General features: G+C 30.1%; 4 protein-coding genes and 1 non-coding gene across 5 annotated transcripts; 1 reads left to right on the top strand and 4 right to left on the bottom strand.

Annotated features, from left to right (window-relative positions):
• Window positions 1–1,697: 1,697 nt before the first annotated feature.
• LOC109602394 (lysosomal alpha-mannosidase) lies at window positions 1,698–5,924 on the bottom strand. Its single transcript, XM_049963174.1, has 13 exons — window positions 5,343–5,924; window positions 5,187–5,289; window positions 5,074–5,131; window positions 4,626–5,017; window positions 4,297–4,567; window positions 4,007–4,244; window positions 3,764–3,954; window positions 3,287–3,686; window positions 2,917–3,233; window positions 2,586–2,859; window positions 2,396–2,525; window positions 2,054–2,307; window positions 1,698–1,995 (listed from the first exon to the last, which is right to left on the bottom strand). The coding sequence occupies exons 1-13, from the start codon at window positions 5,514–5,516 to the stop codon at window positions 1,771–1,773; spliced, it is 3,027 nt and encodes a 1,008-aa protein (XP_049819131.1). The 5' UTR covers window positions 5,517–5,924; the 3' UTR covers window positions 1,698–1,770.
• Window positions 5,925–7,146: 1,222 nt separating this feature from the next.
• Window positions 7,147–11,277, top strand: LOC109602393 (lysosomal alpha-mannosidase). The gene is made up of 15 exons (XM_049963175.1): window positions 7,147–7,603; window positions 7,668–7,770; window positions 7,829–7,886; window positions 7,942–8,333; window positions 8,393–8,529; window positions 8,586–8,719; window positions 8,774–9,011; window positions 9,069–9,259; window positions 9,316–9,500; window positions 9,554–9,774; window positions 9,829–10,148; window positions 10,205–10,475; window positions 10,529–10,658; window positions 10,716–10,969; window positions 11,023–11,277. The coding sequence occupies exons 1-15, from the start codon at window positions 7,511–7,513 to the stop codon at window positions 11,254–11,256; spliced, it is 2,961 nt and encodes a 986-aa protein (XP_049819132.1). The 5' UTR covers window positions 7,147–7,510; the 3' UTR covers window positions 11,257–11,277.
• Window positions 11,278–11,721: 444 nt separating this feature from the next.
• Window positions 11,722–13,294, bottom strand: LOC109602407 (uncharacterized). The gene is made up of 5 exons (XR_007547302.1): window positions 13,201–13,294; window positions 13,085–13,142; window positions 12,619–13,031; window positions 12,002–12,535; window positions 11,722–11,945 (listed from the first exon to the last, which is right to left on the bottom strand). It is a non-coding gene; the product is annotated as an uncharacterized LOC109602407 (transcript).
• A 1,236-nt stretch (window positions 13,295–14,530) lies between these two features.
• Window positions 14,531–16,374, bottom strand: LOC109602413 (lysosomal alpha-mannosidase-like). The gene is made up of 6 exons (XM_049963045.1): window positions 16,169–16,374; window positions 15,794–16,110; window positions 15,460–15,736; window positions 15,263–15,401; window positions 14,955–15,208; window positions 14,531–14,895 (listed from the first exon to the last, which is right to left on the bottom strand). The coding sequence occupies exons 1-6, from the start codon at window positions 16,367–16,369 to the stop codon at window positions 14,692–14,694; spliced, it is 1,392 nt and encodes a 463-aa protein (XP_049819002.1). The 5' UTR covers window positions 16,370–16,374; the 3' UTR covers window positions 14,531–14,691.
• A 15-nt stretch (window positions 16,375–16,389) lies between these two features.
• LOC109602392 (lysosomal alpha-mannosidase-like) lies at window positions 16,390–18,393 on the bottom strand. The gene is made up of 8 exons (XM_049962806.1): window positions 18,381–18,393; window positions 18,067–18,124; window positions 17,824–18,009; window positions 17,555–17,760; window positions 17,353–17,492; window positions 17,168–17,301; window positions 16,680–17,111; window positions 16,390–16,621 (listed from the first exon to the last, which is right to left on the bottom strand). Exons 1-8 carry the CDS (start codon window positions 18,391–18,393, stop codon window positions 16,390–16,392), a joined length of 1,401 nt encoding a protein of 466 aa, XP_049818763.1.
• Window positions 18,394–19,251: the final 858 nt, after the last annotated feature.

Consider the following 19,251-nt stretch of genomic DNA (forward strand, 5'->3'; position numbering starts at 1 on the left):
GAATCAAAATATTTGAGTATTTTGTTTCAAAATGTTTAAAATAATATTGTTTGTTTTGTGTTTAAGTATTTTATATATATTTGTTCAATATATGATTCTTTAACAATTATAAAATTATAGTAAAAACTTTGATGTTGATCAAGGTGATCACATTAATAAATAATTTTACAATAAAATTTGAAGAATTTTTCAGAATACATAGATAAAAAATTCAAATATTAATATTTGATTTTATCAATTCAAATAATAATATTTGTTTTTATCATAGGAGCAAATTTTTGTATTTATTTTGTTATTTTTAATTATTAATAATGTTACCTTAGCGACAAATGAAATTGAATTAAAGTACTCAGCGGTAATCCTTTATAATCAATCAATACGCAATAAAAATATTTGATTTGTTGATCAATATACCTACTGTTACCACGTGCCTCTTATGAAAATGTTTTTGTTTGTGATTTTATAATGACACTTCATTTTATATTAAAATAAAGTTTGATAGATTGAAATGATAAAAAATGGTAACATACGAAAAGTTGTGTAACATTTTATTAATAAGTAATGATATATGTATACTAATGCATTTTTTCATCGGTGGAAGCATTGTTAATATCAACTGTTCGCAAAAAGTTAGGTATATGGCCTTATTTTAGAATTAAATGATTATTTAAAAATTAAAATTGTAATGATGATAAATAAGAAATCATTTTATTTAATATCGATTAATTTCACCTCTGCATCTTTTCATAACTTCTACCCTACCCTGATTTTGAAACAAAGTGATTCATAATTCTAGAAGAAGTTGTCTTAATTCTCTGACAATATGAGCACAGGGTGGTGAGCAATTAATAATCTTCCAAGCATATCCCAGGAATTTTCTATGTAGTTCAGATCAGGCGACCAGGGTGGAAGGGAAGACAATTTGGGTCAAGCGTTGTCGTCTAAAAATCGAAAATTTGATTCCAAATTCCATCGATAGAGATCAATAATGTTATCTATAATTTCTGTTTTACCTCCTACAAAATTATGGGATTTATTCTTGAATTCTCTTTCCTGACTGGAGAAGTAGTCGCCTTATGGGTCTTCTGCACCGGAGTCCTGCATCATTTAACCGATTTAAATATCTCCTTGGGCTTATATGATGTCCAGTAGCCAAAATCAGGTCTTGTATGAGAAGTTTTCAGTTTGGACAGCTCGTGCTCCTCTTCTTGGTCAGATGTAACTCTTGGTCGACCTTCTCTAGATCGATCTCGTAAACGTCCAATTTCTAGAGACGGTTGATAGAGTCTGCACACCACGGATTGGTCAACATTAAATGTAGCGGCCACATCAACTTGTTTTGAGCCAATGTGAAACATTCTTATACCACTATGTCGGTATTCTTTTCATAAATGATGCATGATTTTAAGAAAAGGCAGTAAAAATTTGCTGTTAATTCTTGAATGAAGTTAAAATCAAACTAAATATTTAAATATGGACCCATGATGCGTTTTCTCGAACCTCGTTTTTGTTTTGTTTTATTGTTTTCATTTTTACGTTAAATTTATATTTTCGTCTAAATATGATAATATGCTTAACTTTTTTTGATCAGTTTATTACTGTACTATACCTATTCTAGAAAGTTTAATTTATTTTAACTTTAATTTTAATTTAAAATTTAATAATTTTATTTATAATAATGATATAATAATACAGTGTTATATTAAATATAATAATTTTATTTTTCATTTATAATAAATTAATAAAAATATAACATACTACAATTATAAATTAATTCCTTTCAATCGTTGCAATGAACGTTCTAATTTGCATGGGAGCAAGAGTAATATTTAAATCGGCAGCTCTTCTTTGAAGTCTTGTTTCTTTTTTGTAAATTTCAGATTTGAAAGATTCTTCAACTTGTGGCCATTTCAGACGTTCCGACTCTGACAAAGACACAGTACCAGCTAGTAGTGTTTCTTCCAAAGATGTAATGGTGAATTGTTTGAACAAGCCCTAAAAAACACATGTATAAATCATAATATTTTGTGCCTTACAACATGAAATTACGTACATTAAGGTCAACAGTAACTTCCTTGGAGAGATTGTTGTCTTCATTCCATTCCAATATATGTTCCAAACGAATAAGAATTTGAGATTTGCTATCATCCCAAGTATCAAGCGTCAGAAGATGAACGTTTTCTGGCAATTCTGATGTAATAAAGCTTTGTGACTTCGTGTCAACACTTTGAGATGGGAAGAAAATCCACGGCTGTAGAGTTTTCTTCAGAGCAATGTCTCTTTCAATTGCTGGAAGTGATTTATTATCTGGAAGAAACAACATATTTAGCTGATGTATGAATTACAAATATATTATTACGTGATGATAAGATTATATGAGTTTTCAATATCTTACCGTCACTAGATTTAGATGCACCAATGGTTAAATAATTGGACCCTCTTGACACTAGACCTCTGTCGAATTCTTGTTCATTTAATGCTTCACCCACTCCAAATCCATCATCATGGGAAAGTGCTCTGTTAACCTGGAAAGCCATTAAAAATTTTTAGTCATAATTCTCTAAAACTCTTAACTGACTGCTTACCATAATTTCAATTTGTCCTTCATTTAGACTGGCTCCACCATGAGATCTATCAGTAATAACTGCTAATCTAGTTTGGTCATCTTCAATTGCAATGCGCGTGTTAATGGGATAATAATTTCCTGCTTGAGGTTCTTCATTAGAGTAATCATAAGTTGGTCTGAAGTCCTTCTTTCTGTATATCATTTCTCTTCCGTTGGAATCAGTGTAGAAAACTCCATCGTTTGCAATATTAGAAGTGTAAGTCAAAACAACTTCAGTTCCATTATCACCCGCACTATAATTATTTTAATAGTATTAATTAAAAAAAAGTTAATGTACAGGAAAATCTTACTCAAGGTTGATGGGTCCCACAGCATAATCGAATTCAACAAAGTTTTCGTCCTTGTAAATTCTGACAATTTGTGTAATCCAATCATTCCAAACTTGTTTGATTTCTCTCACTACGTTTCCATCATTTGATAGAATAGTGACATCAGCTTTACCAAAAGAATGATGATCACGATCGTAAGAATCTGGTCTAAATATATAGGCACCAGAGGCATCAGAACCTTTGTAATACTTAATTTCTTGTTCAATATCTGCGGTGACTCCATTAATGGTAATTTGTTTAACGTGGCCAGTTTCCCCATCCAATACAACGTATTTGTCCTGTCACAAAAAATATTAAAATGTAATCAAATCTTTATAAAAATTACACTTACGTCAAATCCAACTTTTGCGTCCTCCTTTAGGGTAACCTTTTTAATCGAAGTTTTATGAATGGAATTTCCTCTTTTGATGTTATATACATTGTAACCAACAGCAGGCAAATCAACTTTGAAAATGAGAATATTTTCATGAATTTCATTTCTAGTTGCTTGGGCAATATAATCGAAATTGCGTATCGGTTCTGACACAACAACTTCAACGCTGTTACCCTCTGGATCTGTGACTTCCCAATTGTTTCCAGTAACAGGAATTTGTACATACTGCGTGGTAGTTTTAGCGAGGGGGTTGTAAAGTAAAACTTGAAACTCATCTTTGTTTGATTCCGCACATATACTAACGTTAGCCAAGGGACAAGTTTTCAAACCAATGTTATTACTTAATCCCAAAATGTTGCTAAAAGAATTGTCTTTTTATAAATCGACTGCTAATAAATAATATTATTATAATGTTTTATAAAAGGTAAAACTTACGTAAGTGCCTGACTGTTGGCGTCAATAGCTTCGTCGACACTTTTAGTCAGAGTTCTGTGGTAATCCTTTTCTACATGAGTCTTTTCAGTACCTGTGATAGCATCATGATGTTGCATGTAACCCATTGCTGATTCCAAATTAAACAGTGTACCGTGAGGTAGTCCACCAAGAACACTCAATTGTCTAGAGATCTTTAAAAATATATAAATTTTAAGTTAAACAAACGTGTTATTATAGACTTACTTGAAGCAAATTGTTAGAAAGTCTTTCATAATGCTTAGATGTTGGTCTTGAAGTATAGTAACCGGACCATACTCTATTGGCACTACTGGCATACGGCAAGAAGTCATCAGTTTTTACATCGAGCTTGATGTCTTTTTTAGTAGCAAACTCATTCACCGCCTTAGCGTAGCAAGATGGGGTTGAGTAGAAGATATTAATTTCCTTATCATCCAGTTTGGGGTTGAATTTTTTGAAACCACTAAGTTTTTATATTAATAATTATTTCAGTAAAAAACAAAAATATTACTTACGCAATCAGTTTGTCAAGCTGATTGAAGGATCTTTCTGCAGCTTCCCATCTGAAATCATCTCCAAGAGTAAACAGAACGTTATCAGTAGGGTAATGGTCTTTGACTCCTTTAATAGTTTCTACAAATTTATTGACTTTTTCTTCCAAGTTGTACTCTGGACTTTCTTCATCATTGACGATCATTTCATCGCCGCAACGAATGTCAAAGCAAAAACCATTGGGAGCACTATAATGGTTCTCGAATGCAGATGTAAAGATATTTGAGTCACTTCCTACAATTTAATGTTTTAATAACAAATTAAGGCAGAGAAAATTAAATTTTTATCATACCCAAGTTGGCACTTCCAGTCCACAGCAAATCCATATTTCCTTCTCTCTTCCTTTTATCTCTATCCCTGTAGTCCAACCTTGCAAAGTAAAACCCGTCATACCCCAACTGAGAGAATATGGACGCTTGTTCTCGACTGTGACCGAAAGGATCAATTTGCCAACCGATTTTGGGTTTTGCACATTTTCCCACATTGTCAACCAAATATCTGAGACCAAGAGTGAACTGATCGATGGTAGACATGTAGTGGGCAGCTGCTTCATCGTTCATACTCCAACCGCCTCCAATGAATTCCAACCTTCCTTCATTGGTAAGTTGTCTTACGAGGTCTTTGGTGAGTTGAGGTTGTTCTACCCACCACTTTTTGAAGTAAGCGGTTTCGACTTGAATGAATCTTAAAATTTATTAATTATTAAAAATTATATTCAATATTTTATGTGTAAAATGTACCTTCTTTCCTCATTTTGTAGGAGACCACCAATAACGGAACTTATGATAGTTTCAACCTCTATAATAAATAATGAAATAAAAACATATAAAATATGAATAAGTTTTTTACTCACGATTAAAGAAATATTGATCCACAGTACTTAACCAACCTACATCGTCATGGGAATGTGGGATTAAGTGTACATTGATTTTGTTTAGATCAATTGGAACGCACGCCTATAATTTGTAATTTATTTTATATACATTAATTGACAGTAAAAATAACTTACGTTATACCCTTTGCATTCTTCATCCACTATAAAAAATGGTTTGGCTGATATTGCGCTTATAAGCGCAGTTAATAATATAAGGCACTTCATTGAGAACATACAACGTTTGTGTTTATTTTGGAACCCTACTTTTTCCACGTCTAATGTACTTTCCCACACTTTATATACCCACATTTGAAAAATCTCATTACTTATGTATCTATGATAAGAAATTAGATTTAAATTATTTTATTATCACTAATAAGTGATTAATAAGGCATTACTCGACAATAATTATTCCACAAATATGATTTTAGTTTTTACCATACAAAAACGGTTATGAAATAAAAAGGGGTGTTGTTATTATTAAATTTTATTTATTACCTTTTTTTGTGTATAATATTCTGTTCTTTTTGGTGTGTGGTTAAGAATCAGAACTGATTAGAATATACATTTTTATCAACAGGCGGAAACCGCTGTTGCAGTTGAGTGTACGAATATTTTAATTAATATTATCTATAATTTTTTTACTTTCAATGAAATTAAATCTTAAATACATTATATAAATATATTTTACATTTGTTATATTGTTATGGAACTTTATTTAATATATAACTTTTCCATTGTAATTTAAAAACAAACTTCAATCAAATAATAATGTAATTTATAATTGTTTTTTAGAGATATTAAAAAGCGTTTTGTTAAGATCATTATCAAAATTGATTGATTAACTGTAAGCAAGCTGGAGAAAAATATTTTACTTGGCAACATTTTCTAATAATAGTTGGAATGTAATTATTTGTATGTTATTTAAAAAAAACGTGATTAAAGATAATAAAAAGGATTTTTTATGATTTAATTAAGGATTTAATCTTAGCTGAAGTGGCAATTGGCAACAGTAACTTCATTAATTGTATCAGAACAAATGATCACGTATATATGTACACTGTACAGTGCGGCCCATTTGCGAACCCCATAAAATTTCTATATACAAACTATATACAAAATATCTCCTTTTTGGCCCAAAACCAAAACGTACAGTATGATTATTAATTTTAATTTCGTCACTGGATTAAGTACCTCCCAAAATGAGTATATACCAAATTTTATAATAAAATATGCCTATTCATAAATTTGTGGACATATTAAAAATCACATTCTTTCTATGAGTTTATTTTTTTAAAGTAAGTATTCTATATAACAAATTGTCAAAAATAGCACAAATTATCTAATTTTTCAAGAATATTGGAATATTGTTCTAATAATACCATATTTATGACTAATGATTTTAATACCCAAATTTGGTTTACTTTCATTAATCCACTGTTCATTTATCCAATTTAATTCATTTTTCATATTTTCTCGCAAGTTCGTGGTTATCTTTCTCAATTGTTTTGGGATAATTTACGAACATGATTCATTAATTTTACGACGAACTTACTAAAATTTGAATTTTAAGAATGAGTATAATATAATAAGTATTCTATTATTATTATAATATTATATTGTTGAACAATTAGTTAACATATGTTATTTTTGGCAGTTTATTCCAAAGTCTAAGCAAAATATTATTTTTAATTTTTCCACAGAATTATGAATTTGCATACTTTTTTTATGAAATTTGGTAAACGAGAAGTGCAGATTTTCTATAAAAGATTTTCAAGTCTAGAAAATTACAATTGGAAACAATTTTTTTAAAATTGGACAAAAATATAAATTTTATGAACGACCTTTCCACTTTCAAATGGGTCACACTGAATATATATTATTTATATAATGAAATTACACATAATTAGCCATAATAATTTATTTCTAATCTTTAGAGCTGTTTAAAAAATAAACAACATTTCTGTTATAGCCTTATCCATTTAATTTCGAATGAATTTTAGAGTTTTAAAATTTATATCATCGATAATGATTCAAATCTATTTGAACTTTACTTCAGAACAATCAAATAAATTTGCTTTATATATCCAAGAGTTTTATACTTCAAAAAAATAAATATGTCAACACCAGATTAATTAATTTTATCGTTGAGTTTGAACACATTATTCAAGATTATCTAAATAGATTGAATTCAGATAAAAATAGTTGTGTAAATTGGAAATAAAACAACAGCCATTATCTTTCGAGCAAGCGACAGGAGGTTACCTAAGACTTAAGATTTTCAGTCATAAGTTTAATTTTAAATGAAATTATTATTTTTGCTTTTCTCCGTAATCGGAGCTTGTTACTCAAAACCTCTTACAGTTGAAGATGATGGAATCTGCCGAGGATATAATGTAAGAATTTTATAAAAATATTTTTACAATTTTTTTAATTTCAATTTCTTTTTTGTGATTTCAGGCATGTGCCCCGATTGATTTAAATAAAATCAATGTACATTTGGTTATGCATTCTCACGATGACGTCGGTTGGGTGAATACTGTTGATCAATATTATTATCAAAGTAAACTAACCGACTTTAGTTTAAAGTTTTTTTAAAATAATTTATCTTTTATTTGTAGAGGTGGAAATAATAATTAGTTCGGTCGTCGGAGCACTATTGCAAAACGAAGACAGAAAGTAGAAACATTTATGTTTGAAATGTATTAAGTTTATTAACAAATTTTTATTATAGATTTATTCAAGTCGAAACAGCTTTCTTCAAGAAGTGGTGGACTCAACAGCCAGAGCTGACAAAGAAGTGGGTAAAAAAACTAATTAATGAGGGCCGTTTAGAAATAATTGGTGGTGGCTGGAGTATGAACGACGAAGGCGCAGCGCACTATCAATCGACGGTGGACCAATTTACTTTAGGCCTCCGATATTTGGAGGACAATTTGGGTAAATGTGCCCGTCCGAAAATCGGTTGGCAGATTGATCCGTTCGGTCACAGTAGAGAACAAGCCTCCATATTCGCTCAGTTAGGATTTGATGGATTTTATTTCGCCAGACTGGACTACAGAGACCGAGATCAAAGAAAAGCCGATAAAACTATGGATTTGCTCTGGACTGGAAGTGAAAATTTAGGTATGTCATTATTCATCCAAACCATGGATCATAACGAACAACACTCATTTTGGTTTCAGGCAGCGATTCAAATATATTCACGTCCGTTTTCGAAAGTCACTACAGCGCACCAAGTGGATTTTGCTTTGACATAAGGTGTAGCGATGAGTTGCTAGTTCCCAATGAAGCTAGTCCTGAATACAATGTCGAAAAAAGAGTAAATAACTATAATAATATTATACTAACATAAAATAACACCTATTTATGTTATAGGTAACTGATTTCACTAAAATTATTGAAGATGCAATTAAACATCGCCCTACCAACAATCTTTTGTTAACGGTTGGTGATGATTTCAAATATGAATCTGCAGAGAGAACATTTAATAACGTAGATCAATTAATTGCGTAAATATAATATTAAACATATAAAAATCCTAAGCTAACTTTTTTAAATTTCAGTGGCTTTAAAAAATATAATCCAAAAATTAACGACAAAGAAATAAATTTGATTTACTCTACACCATCTTGTTATGCAAAAGCTGTAAACGAATTTGTCATAGCTAATGAACAAACTTTACAAGTGAAAACTGATGATTTCTTCCCCTATGCAGACAGTGCTAACAAAGTGTGGGCAGGATATTTCACCTCAAGGCCTACATCTAAACGTTACGAAAGAGTAGGAAACAATTATTTACAGGTTTGTTAAATTTTCAATCGAAAGGGTTCAACTTAATTAATTCGCAATGACAATTAGGCTTTTAAACAATTGAGTGCACTAGGAGGTTTACCAATGGGAAGTAATAAGCGATTGGAGGAAGCTATGGGAATATTCCAACATCACGACGCTATTACAGGCACTGAAAAAACTGCAGTGGAAAAAGATTATCACAGATTACTTACGAAAGGTATCAGTGAATCTTTAGAAAAAGTTGGCACTGCTTTGTCGTAAGTTGAAGTCAAAATAATACATGGTAACTGTGGTTCCAATTTTCTTGTTTTAGAAATTTATTGGGGCTAGAAAATAAAATTGATTTAAAAATCTGCCCTCTAGCCAACGTTAGTATTTGCGAAGAGTCGAACAAAGATGAGTTCAATGTTCTCTTGTATAATCCACTTGCTAGAACCGTTTCCCATTACGTGCAAATCCCAGTGAGTGGTGACAACTGGTCTGTCTCAGATCCTGATGGTACGGTACTACAGTTAAGTTATGTCAAGAATTAATTACTTGTGTCTCTTTAGGTGATGAAGTTGAAATAGCAGTCACTGAACCCGTCAGATCTTTTAAATACATAACTGATGATATTGGGGGAACCCTGCATGACAAAGTAATAATTTTTAAAGCTGAAAACTTACCTGGATTGGGTTATAAAATTTATAATATTAAAAAATCATCATCAAAGAAAACGGTCCATGCTAAAGTTCCACTTGAACTAAAAGAAGATAAAGAGTTTGGATTTGAGGTAACTTGAATCAAGCTTTTAGAATATTACATGTTCACAATTTCACGATTTCAGGATAAATATGTTACTTTAGATGCAGATACTGGATTCGTTAAGAAAATTACTTTGCACGGTATTACAATGGACGTGACTCAGCAAATGATGTATTACAAGAGTTCGCATTACTCTGGCGCCTATATATTTAAAACCAAATCTGATGATCAAGATATTAAAAAATTTGCAGATAAGTGCAGCAATACTATATTGACTGAAAAAGGAAATGTTGTTCGTGAAATTAAACAGGTTTGGAATGACTGGGCTAGTCAAATAATCAGGATTTACAAAGATGAAGACTTTATTGAGTTCGATTTTATAGCTGGACCCATTAATACTGAGTAAAATTTTGTGTAATTAAAAGGTGGATAGTTATTTTATATTGTTAATATTGTAGTGATGGATTTGGAAAAGAAATGGTTATAAGATATTCTACCAATATTGACTCTAAAGGTGAATTTTACACTGATTCCAATGGAAGGGAGATGATATACAGAAAAAAGAACTGGAGGGCTACTTACAATTATACTAATGACGAACCTCAAGCCGGAAATTATTATCCTATTAATGCAAAAATTATGATACGAGATGATAAAAAACAATTTGCTGTACTTACCGACCGTTCCGAAGGAGGTTCTAGTTTACATGACGGCGAAGTGGAACTTATGGTAAATTGGCCAAAAACCTCAATAATCATAAATAATAATTTGATTGAATTTAGATTCATAGAGCTTTACTTAATGATGATGGAAAGGGAGTAGGAGAAGCTTTAAATGAACAAGAACATGGACAAGGATTAATCGCTCGTGTTTCACATTTTGTAACACTGGGTTATAAAACTTTAGGAGATGGTAACCTTATTGTATGAATATGCGAATATTAATTAACTTTATTAATTATTTATGCAGGTAAAAGATCCATGTCAGCTATAGAACGTGATATTGCTCAACGAAAACTTCTTCAACCATTAATGTTCTTCCCCTCTGGAAAAATTTTACAAAAGGAACATACGTTCTTGAACACTGAATTACCTAAAAATGTTCACCTGTTAACTTTAGACAATTGGAATGATACTGACAGCACATTTTTGATTAGACTTGAACACATTTTAGAAAAAGATGAAGATCCAAACTTGTCTCAGGAAGTAACAATTGACTTATCGGTAATCAACAAATTGTCACATGCGTTACAATAATTAATATTTTTTTATTTTAGAAAATATTTGACACATTCACCATTACATCATTGAAGGAAACCCTTTTGGCTGGCAACATTCCGTTGTCAGAAGTTTCAAGACTTAAATGGCCGCAAATACAGGAGACCGCAGAATCCAACGTTCTCAGCATAAAGAAACGCATGCTTCGGGCAGATGAAGACTTAAAAATCACTCTAGCACCAATGCAAATCAGAACTTTTATTGCAACTGTAGAAAAAAAAAATAAAAATTAATAAAATGAATTTGAAATATTATATCGTGTATTTTTAATATTAAAATTATCAGAGAATCGATGTATTACTAATTAGTCCAATTTTGAAATCGAAAAATAAAAAAATTCACGAATTTATAAAATATTTTTTAAAGCAATTCTGAAGATACAATATTGCATTATGCATGCACGACAATATTAAGTCAAAGTAACAGAAAATTTTTCGAAATTACTGCCAAAACTTGAAATAATTAGCAAGTTTATAAAGAAATACAAATGAATATATTTATATAACAAATTTAATACATGTAAAAATCAATTGTATTAATTCTTAGATATTTGTATAAACTTTGACTATTTGATTATTTGAAATAAACGAAAATTCTATATTAATAATAAAACGCATACAAAATAAAAATATCTATTAAAATATTTGATATTTATTTAATATTTATAAATAAGTTACATTTGCTAGACCTTTTTTCTCTATTTACGTTCAATGGTGGCAATGAATGTTCTAATTTGCATTGGAGCTAAACTGATTTTCAAATCGCTGGCCTCCCTTTCCATCCTTTTTTCTCTGCTCAATATGCTGTTTGGATTCGGTTTACTCAATTGAGGCCAAGTAAGTCTTGATGCATCTCCCAACATAATATTAGCGGCAAGCAAAGTTTCATCTAAGGATTTAATTTTGAATGGTACAAAGAAGTCCTAAAATATATAAATTTTAAAATATAATTGTTATCTATAAGTACATGTACACTTACGGTCAAATCGACTGTAACTTCTTTGCCTTCATTTTTATCCAAAATGTTTTCCAATCTTATGAGAAGATTGTCCCAGTCATTCCACTTATCTAACGTCAACAAGTGCACATTTTCAGGAAGTTCTTTTTGTATAAATAATTTAGATTTCGTAGAAATTGGTTTTGTGGTAAAGAACAACAGTGGTGTTAAATGTTTTCTTTGAACCAAAATACGCACCTGTATAGTTGAGGTTTCTTTAAAATTTAAAAAATTAATATTTAAATTTGTCTTTAGATGTTCTTCTTAAATTAAAGTTAATTTCAAAGATAGATTACTTATAGCTAATGTTATGAAGTGACTTCCTCTAGAAACAAGACCTTGATTGAATTCTTGTTCGTTTAGAGCTTCAGCCACCCCATATCCATCATCACGCAATTAGTTTATCTAGATTATTGTAATATCTTTCGGCTGCTTCCCATCTAAAATCGTCGCCAAAGGTCAGTAGTAAATTGTTGCTTGAGAAGAACTTAATAGTAGTATTTTAAATTTATTGACCTAAAAAGATATATTTTGTAAGTTTAATATATGCAATACTTGTGTTACAATTGGATAGAAATATGAAAAACATTTTAACTTACTCTTTCTTCCCAATTGTACATTGGACTCTTGGAACCCGTAACTATTTGGGGGTTACTATTTAAACAGTTTCCATCCATAACGCACCTAATATCAAAATTAATAATTTAAAAATGTATGACATTAAAACCTTAACACTTCCCATGCCCATTTGCTACTGTTACCGAAGGGATCGATTTGCCATCCGGCCCTTGGTGCCCCGCATTTTCCCAGATTGTCACTAATATATCTTAGGCCCAATGTAAACTGATCAATTATGGACTGGTAATGAGTGGCCGCTTCATCGTTCATACTCCAAGCACCGCCAGTCACTTCCAGTCTTCCTTCGTTCACAAGTTGTCTTACCAGATTTTTAACGTTGTCCGACTGATCGGTCCACCATTTTTTGAAATAAGCGGTTTCAACTTGAATAAATCTTGAAAGGGAACAAATTTGACTTAATAATATAAAATAAAATTATTATTGAACCTTCTGTTGTATTTTTGAAGAAGTCCCCCTATGACTGAGCTGATGGTAGTGTCGACTTCTGATGGAACATAAATAATTCAATCACTTTAGAGAAAAAATACATTTTAAACACTTACTGACATAGAAATATTGTTCTACTGTGCTAAGCCAACCTACATCATCCTGAGAATGTGGAACTATATGCACATTAATTTTATTAATATCATGTTGACAGGCCTAAATTGTATTAAAATACATAAATACGCCGTATAATTAAATAAAATTAAAAAAGAATCTTACATTATATCCCGCACATTCTCCATGGTATAAATTTAAAGGTTTGGCATGTATGATGTCAAATATATATATATATATATATATATATATATATATATATATATAATATTTATTACTAATATAGGATTCAGTAACAATATGCAGACTGTGAGAAACAATATTTTAAATTGAATTGCTTTTTATCAAATAATGACCTACTCCACTCTAAAGTTCATTTAGATAAGAATGGCATAGATTTATACTAAATAAAAAGTGTATGAAAATATAAACATATAAAAATATAAAATTACAAAAGTATGGAAAAATATTGTGTTCCATAATTTTGTAGTTTTATAAGAAAAATTATCTCGTTTAATATTAATACAGAAATTCTTGTATATTTGGAATTTTCATTATTTTAATTAAAAAATATAATTTTTAATTGTTTTCATATTGAGTTCTAAATGCTTTCAAGTGATATGGCAACAATTTTTTATATTTTATAAACACTTCAATTAAAAAAAACTTAACAATATAAAATTCCTTAGCAACATGTTCGTGTTTATTTGTTTTGATTGTTATTAATAAAGTTTAATTGGTATATCAAAAACCACTTAATCCGAAATCTACTTCTAAAAATAATTAACAATGAGATTAAAATCATTGTTATTGTTGATATGTCAATAATAAAAATAGCATTGGCAACAGAAGAGTCATATTTTTAATTTATTTCTTTATTAATTAATATTTAATCAAATATTTTTAAAAAATTAGTCATTGAAATTAAATATTTATTAAGCCAATAAAATAAAAAAATTAAAAGAGTACTAGCTGGTATGTAATACTGTTGATATTGACAGGTTGTTGTTTGAATTTACAGTTCAATAATTTATAGGAATTAAAATTTGTACACATCAAAATTGATCAGTAAATGTTTATCTGACAACTTTTGTTCTGTTATTTTAATGAAACTATTGATTATAAGCAGATCAAGATTATTTTCATGAGTTTAATTATCGATATGATTTAATAGTATACTAGGTATGTTGTTTATTTTTTATTGCATGATAAGGTAATATAAAATTAAAAAACAAAAACATTAAATTTAAATTGTTATGTGGATATCTATTAAAAAAAAAAACTAGTATCAATAAAATTTTAATTTCGTTTAGTAATATTTACTTACTTTTCTAAAATGTTTTTATTGATTATAAATATGTTGTGTTATTCTAATAATTTAAGCCTTAAGTTTTAATGACATTCAACAAATTTATATTTATGAAAAGGCTAAGTTTATTATTATCCTTACTAAATTCCACAATGACAATATATTTTTAAATAAGAAAACCTTACTATTCTTTATTAACAGTTAAAATAAACGTTCTAATTTGCATAGGTGCTAAAGAAATTTTAAGACCATCATCCCCTATTTTCTTTTTAAGTTTGTTAACTTCTGAAAGCTGTGGCCAGCTAAGACGTACGCTTTTTTCAATTGGCTTAATACCAGTCAAAACTTTTTCCTCAATCGACTCAACTTTTAATGAAGAAAGCAAATTCTGCAACGAGAAAAAGAGAATTAAAAGCATAAATTATGGTTATTACAGACATTACTTACTTCCAGATCCACAATAACTTCTTGAGACAAAACAGGATCGTCATCTACCTCGTAGAAATGTTCCAAACGAAGTATGTATGTATTTTGTATATCATTCCACTTTCCGAAGGTCAAAATATGAACATTTTCCGGAAGTTGTCCATTAAGGAGTGAGGTCGTTGTAGTTTTCAAATGTCCGGAAGATATGAGAGTGATAGGACTTAAATGGACTTGTTGGGCTAATTTTCTTTGAGTGACTTGTGCAAATTCAGCAACTAAAAGAATCATATTAAGACAAAAAATGAAATATTAGTAAGTTAGTAACCCACCTGATTTATCTCCACTAGAACTAGATTTTCCAATGGTTATATAGTGAGTGCCTCTCGCAATCACTCCAATACCATATTCAATTTCATTTAGAGGCTCATTAACTGATGATGAATATGCATTCAATGTCACACGATGGATCTATAAATTTATTTGAGATTTTTTAGTTTTCCTATTGACTAATTTCATCACTAGTTACCATCAATTCTAATTGACCACTTTCCAAACTAGCAGCACCCTCAGCTCTATCAGTTATAATAGCGAACTGAGTACTTTCAGTTTCATTTTCCAAATAGACTCTCGAAGTTACGGGGAAATAATTTCCGGATTGCGGTTCCTCATTGGTGTATTCGTAGGTAGGCCTCTTTTGGTTTTCTCTTCTTAAAATTTCTCTACTGTTGGAATCGGTATAAAACACGCCCTTTGTGTCCCAATCAGTGGTGAATCTTGAAATTACTTCTCTACCTTTACCATTACTAAAATGTGTTTCTCGTGTAAAAATAATGATACTTTAGATTTATGTTTTTAATTACCTTACATCGATGGGACCAACGGCCCAGTCTAGTTCTATGTGGTTATCGCCTTCGAAAATACGAATTATTTGTGTTACCCAATCATTAACCACTTGTTTAATTTCCATTACACCATTTTGGGGTTTTCTGTATGTGACTTTTACGTCATCAGATAGTACCTGGGCTGTACGAATTTCTTCATCAGGTCTAAAGAGGTACGGATTGCTTACTTCATAGTTACTGATGTAATATAAAAATTCTTGTTTCACATTAACAGTGTTTCCTTGTACAGTTATTTGGTTGATTAAATTGTCTTCTCCAATTATAACGTTGTTATCCTACATGTACAAAATTATTAGTTTTATTAAATGTCACGAGCATTTTTAAGTTATTTACATCAAATCCAATTCGAAGTTTATTGCCACGTTGTTTAATAAAATGATCCACCTCACTAAAACGTGCTGATTGCTGCTTTTTAAAGTTATACACACTTAGACCCAGTGGTGGAATTTCGGCATCAAATATGACGAGGTCGCTGTTTAATGCAGCATTTAAATCTTCTGCTGCTTCATTAAACTCACGAATTGGTTTAGTCATAAAATGTTGAACAACATTACCTAAATACATATTTTATTAGTACATAATATAAACACTGCTTCCAAGTTACCTTCTGGGTCGGTAATAGTCCAAGAATTTCCCTCCACGGGAACTTGCACGTGTTGTTTTACAGTTCTACCAAGAGGATTGTATAAAACTATATTAAATTCATCTTTTTTGGTTTCAGCACAAATACTAATGTTAGCCAAAGGGCAATAAGCCAACTGTAGTGAATCATCATTTAAAATTTTTCTAAAAAAAAAAATACATTTATTTTTGTATACCAGAATTTAAATTACAATTTTCTTACCTCAAGGATTCTTCAATGTTATCGACAGATTTGCTAATACCATTTGCAATTAATCTGTGGTAATCTTGTTCCACTGCTTCTCTTTCCGTTCCAGTTATAGCATCATGATGCTGCATTACACCAATAGCATCTTCGAGATCGTAATTAACGTTATATGCCAGATTGGCAAAACCAGAAAGTTGTCTTGCTATCTGCAGCACATTGTTGCCGATACGTTCAAATCTCTTTGACGTTGGGCGAGATGTGAAAAAGCCAGCCCAATACTCATGAACAGAATGAGCATGTGGGAAGAAGTCATCATACTTTACATCAAGCTTTCCATTCGTTCTTATCATATAATCATTTACAGATTTTGCGTAACATGAAGGTGACGAATACAAAATGCTGATTGGTGTGCCATCATCCATGGTGGGTTGAAACTTTTCAAATCCTCTAAAGATGCGGAAAGATATTAATTACAAACAATCAATATCGTTGTTGTAACATACGCTATTAACTTGTCGATGTTTCCAAAATTCTTACTAGCTACGGTATATTGGAAATCATCTCCCATGGTGACCAAAATGTTGTTTGATGTGTAATGGGTAGCTTGTTCTCTTACATAGTCAGCGAAGGCGTTTACCTAAGTACATCACAATTCATAAAAATATTAAAGTAAAATATAAAAACGTACTCTCTCTTCTACATTGTAGCCTTCGTCATTCTCGTCATCAATAATTTCTGGGTCACCGCAATTAGCATCGAAACAGAATCCTGCAGGATGACTGTAGTGATTATATATCATCGAAGTGAAAATATTACTCTCTTGTACACCTAAAGATGATAATTAAAATTTAATTTATTTCAAATAATAGTAGCAATAGTTGTTTTGTTACCTAAATTTTCACTACCAATCCAAAGAAGATCCATAGTTCTGTTTTCTTTCCTCTTAGCGAGATCTTCGAAGTGGAATCTTGCAAACAAAAATCCATCAATTCCCATTTGGGCATAGAGCGAGGCCTGTTCCCTGCTGTGTCCGAAAGTATCAACCTGCCAACCAATGTTTGTTCTGGCACATTCTCCAAACTCATCCTCTAGAAACCTGAAAAATTACATTTCCAACCATAAAATACGTTAACTTTTGCTTAATTTTTGCTAATTATACCTGTGTCCTAAGGTAAACTGATCGATGATTGATTGGTAATGAGTTGCAGCTTCGTCGTTTGAACACCAAGCTCCGTTTACAATTTCTATTTGTCCATTATTCACCAAGTGCCTGAATTTATCTTTTTCTTCTTCTGTCTGTTGTTTCCACCAATAAGAAAGATATGCACTTTCTGTTTGGACAAATCTGAAACATTTTTTGACAATTAATATGAAATGATTATATGATTAAGGAAGAATTTACTTTCTATTAGGGTTTTTTAAAAGTTCTTCAACAACTGTTTTGAATATATCCACCATATCTAAAAAAATATGGAAATGTTAAATTGATTAAATTAATAGTTAAACGATCTAAGCCTACATTGATTTAAGTAACCATCAACAGTGTTTAACCACCCTAAATCATCATGTGAATGACAAACTAAATGCACATTAAATTTATTTGGGTCCGTCTTTGGACAAGCCTGTAAAATTTAAAAAATATCGTAAATTTCGTCTATAATTTGGTTTCAATGATACTGTTTTATTATTAATCTATAACTATTAATAAATACTTACATCGTATCCACATGTTTTATTTTCTGCTAAAGGTTTAGCAGAAATGTTACTTGCACCCAACAAAATAAAAAGGGTGAGTGTTGTTGATAACATTTTGATCTAACTGAATAATATTTTTAAAATCTTTTCTATTTATAATTAACTTAGAACTTGCTAGTAATGGTTTTCGTGTTACTATGGACTAAATGTCTTATCTAGGATTTGAGTATTGTTTTTAATAAATTTTTATAATAAAAACAAATCAATTATAATTGGCTTGTGTCAAGATGAATAAGATAAAGGGTTTACTTTTTGTGTAAGGTATGTATAAAATCATAATTTTAAAATATTTCTTCTTTTTATAAGGTAATTGTTCAATTAATTGACTTTTTTATTTAAGATTTGTATAAAGTTATTTATAGTTTTTTTTTTTGGAAAGTCATTGTTTCATTGAATAAAAAGTACACTTAATGCAACTTGTTCATTGATATCATTCATGTTGGGAGCTCTGTAATTTTCCACTTATATTTTGAAATGTTTTGATTAATAACATAATTTTATTGAATACTTAAAGATATAAATATTAATTGGAGAGGCTTTTTTAAATTTATGATTTATAAGGTAGATTGAGGTTTAATCTTAATGTTATTCTGAAGGTTATTATATTTAATATTAAATTATTAAATCCCTTAATAAAAGTTTATTTAATATGTATTATTGATTTTTAACTTATAAAATATAGATTATCTTATTCTTATAATTAATAATTTTGTTAAATATTAATTGGCTTGTGCCAAAATAAAAATTAAGTTAAAAATTAACTAATTAAATTTGAAGGACCACTCTCGAATTTATTTTAGAAAACATTCATTCCACATAACGAAGAATAAGA

The sequence above is a fragment of the Aethina tumida genome, chromosome 2 (assembly GCF_024364675.1).
Source record: "Aethina tumida isolate Nest 87 chromosome 2, icAetTumi1.1, whole genome shotgun sequence".
Taxonomy (NCBI): domain Eukaryota; kingdom Metazoa; phylum Arthropoda; class Insecta; order Coleoptera; family Nitidulidae; genus Aethina; species Aethina tumida.

Excerpts from the sequence above, each read along its gene's own strand:
- LOC109602392 (XM_049962806.1), bottom strand. Across the intron at positions 17,112-17,167 it reads AACATCGACAAGTTAATAGC|AGGATTTGAAAAGTTTCAAC; the intron begins GTATGTTACAAC and ends CCGCATCTTTAG. Across the intron at positions 16,622-16,679 it reads AACATTGAAGAATCCTTGAG|AAAAATTTTAAATGATGATT; the intron begins GTAAGAAAATTG and ends TTTTTTTTTTAG.
- LOC109602413 (XM_049963045.1), bottom strand. The coding sequence starts at position 16,369 with ATGACTAAACCAATTCGTGAGTTTAATGAAGCAGCAGAAGATTTAAAT. Across the intron at positions 16,111-16,168 it reads AACTTCGAATTGGATTTGAT|GATAACAACGTTATAATTGG; the intron begins GTAAATAACTTA and ends TTGTACATGTAG. Across the intron at positions 15,402-15,459 it reads GTGGTCAATTAGAATTGATG|ATCCATCGTGTGACATTGAA; the intron begins GTAACTAGTGAT and ends ATAAATTTATAG.
- LOC109602394 (XM_049963174.1), bottom strand. The coding sequence starts at position 5,516 with ATGTGGGTATATAAAGTGTGGGAAAGTACATTAGACGTGGAAAAAGTA. Across the intron at positions 5,132-5,186 it reads GGATCAATATTTCTTTAATC|AGGTTGAAACTATCATAAGT; the intron begins GTGAGTAAAAAA and ends TATTTATTATAG. Across the intron at positions 4,245-4,296 it reads CAGCTTGACAAACTGATTGC|TGGTTTCAAAAAATTCAACC; the intron begins GTAAGTAATATT and ends ATAAAAACTTAG.
- LOC109602393 (XM_049963175.1), top strand. The coding sequence starts at position 7,511 with ATGAAATTATTATTTTTGCTTTTCTCCGTAATCGGAGCTTGTTACTCA. Across the intron at positions 10,149-10,204 it reads GCTGGACCCATTAATACTGA|TGATGGATTTGGAAAAGAAA; the intron begins GTAAAATTTTGT and ends TTAATATTGTAG. Across the intron at positions 10,659-10,715 it reads TTATAAAACTTTAGGAGATG|GTAAAAGATCCATGTCAGCT; the intron begins GTAACCTTATTG and ends TTATTTATGCAG.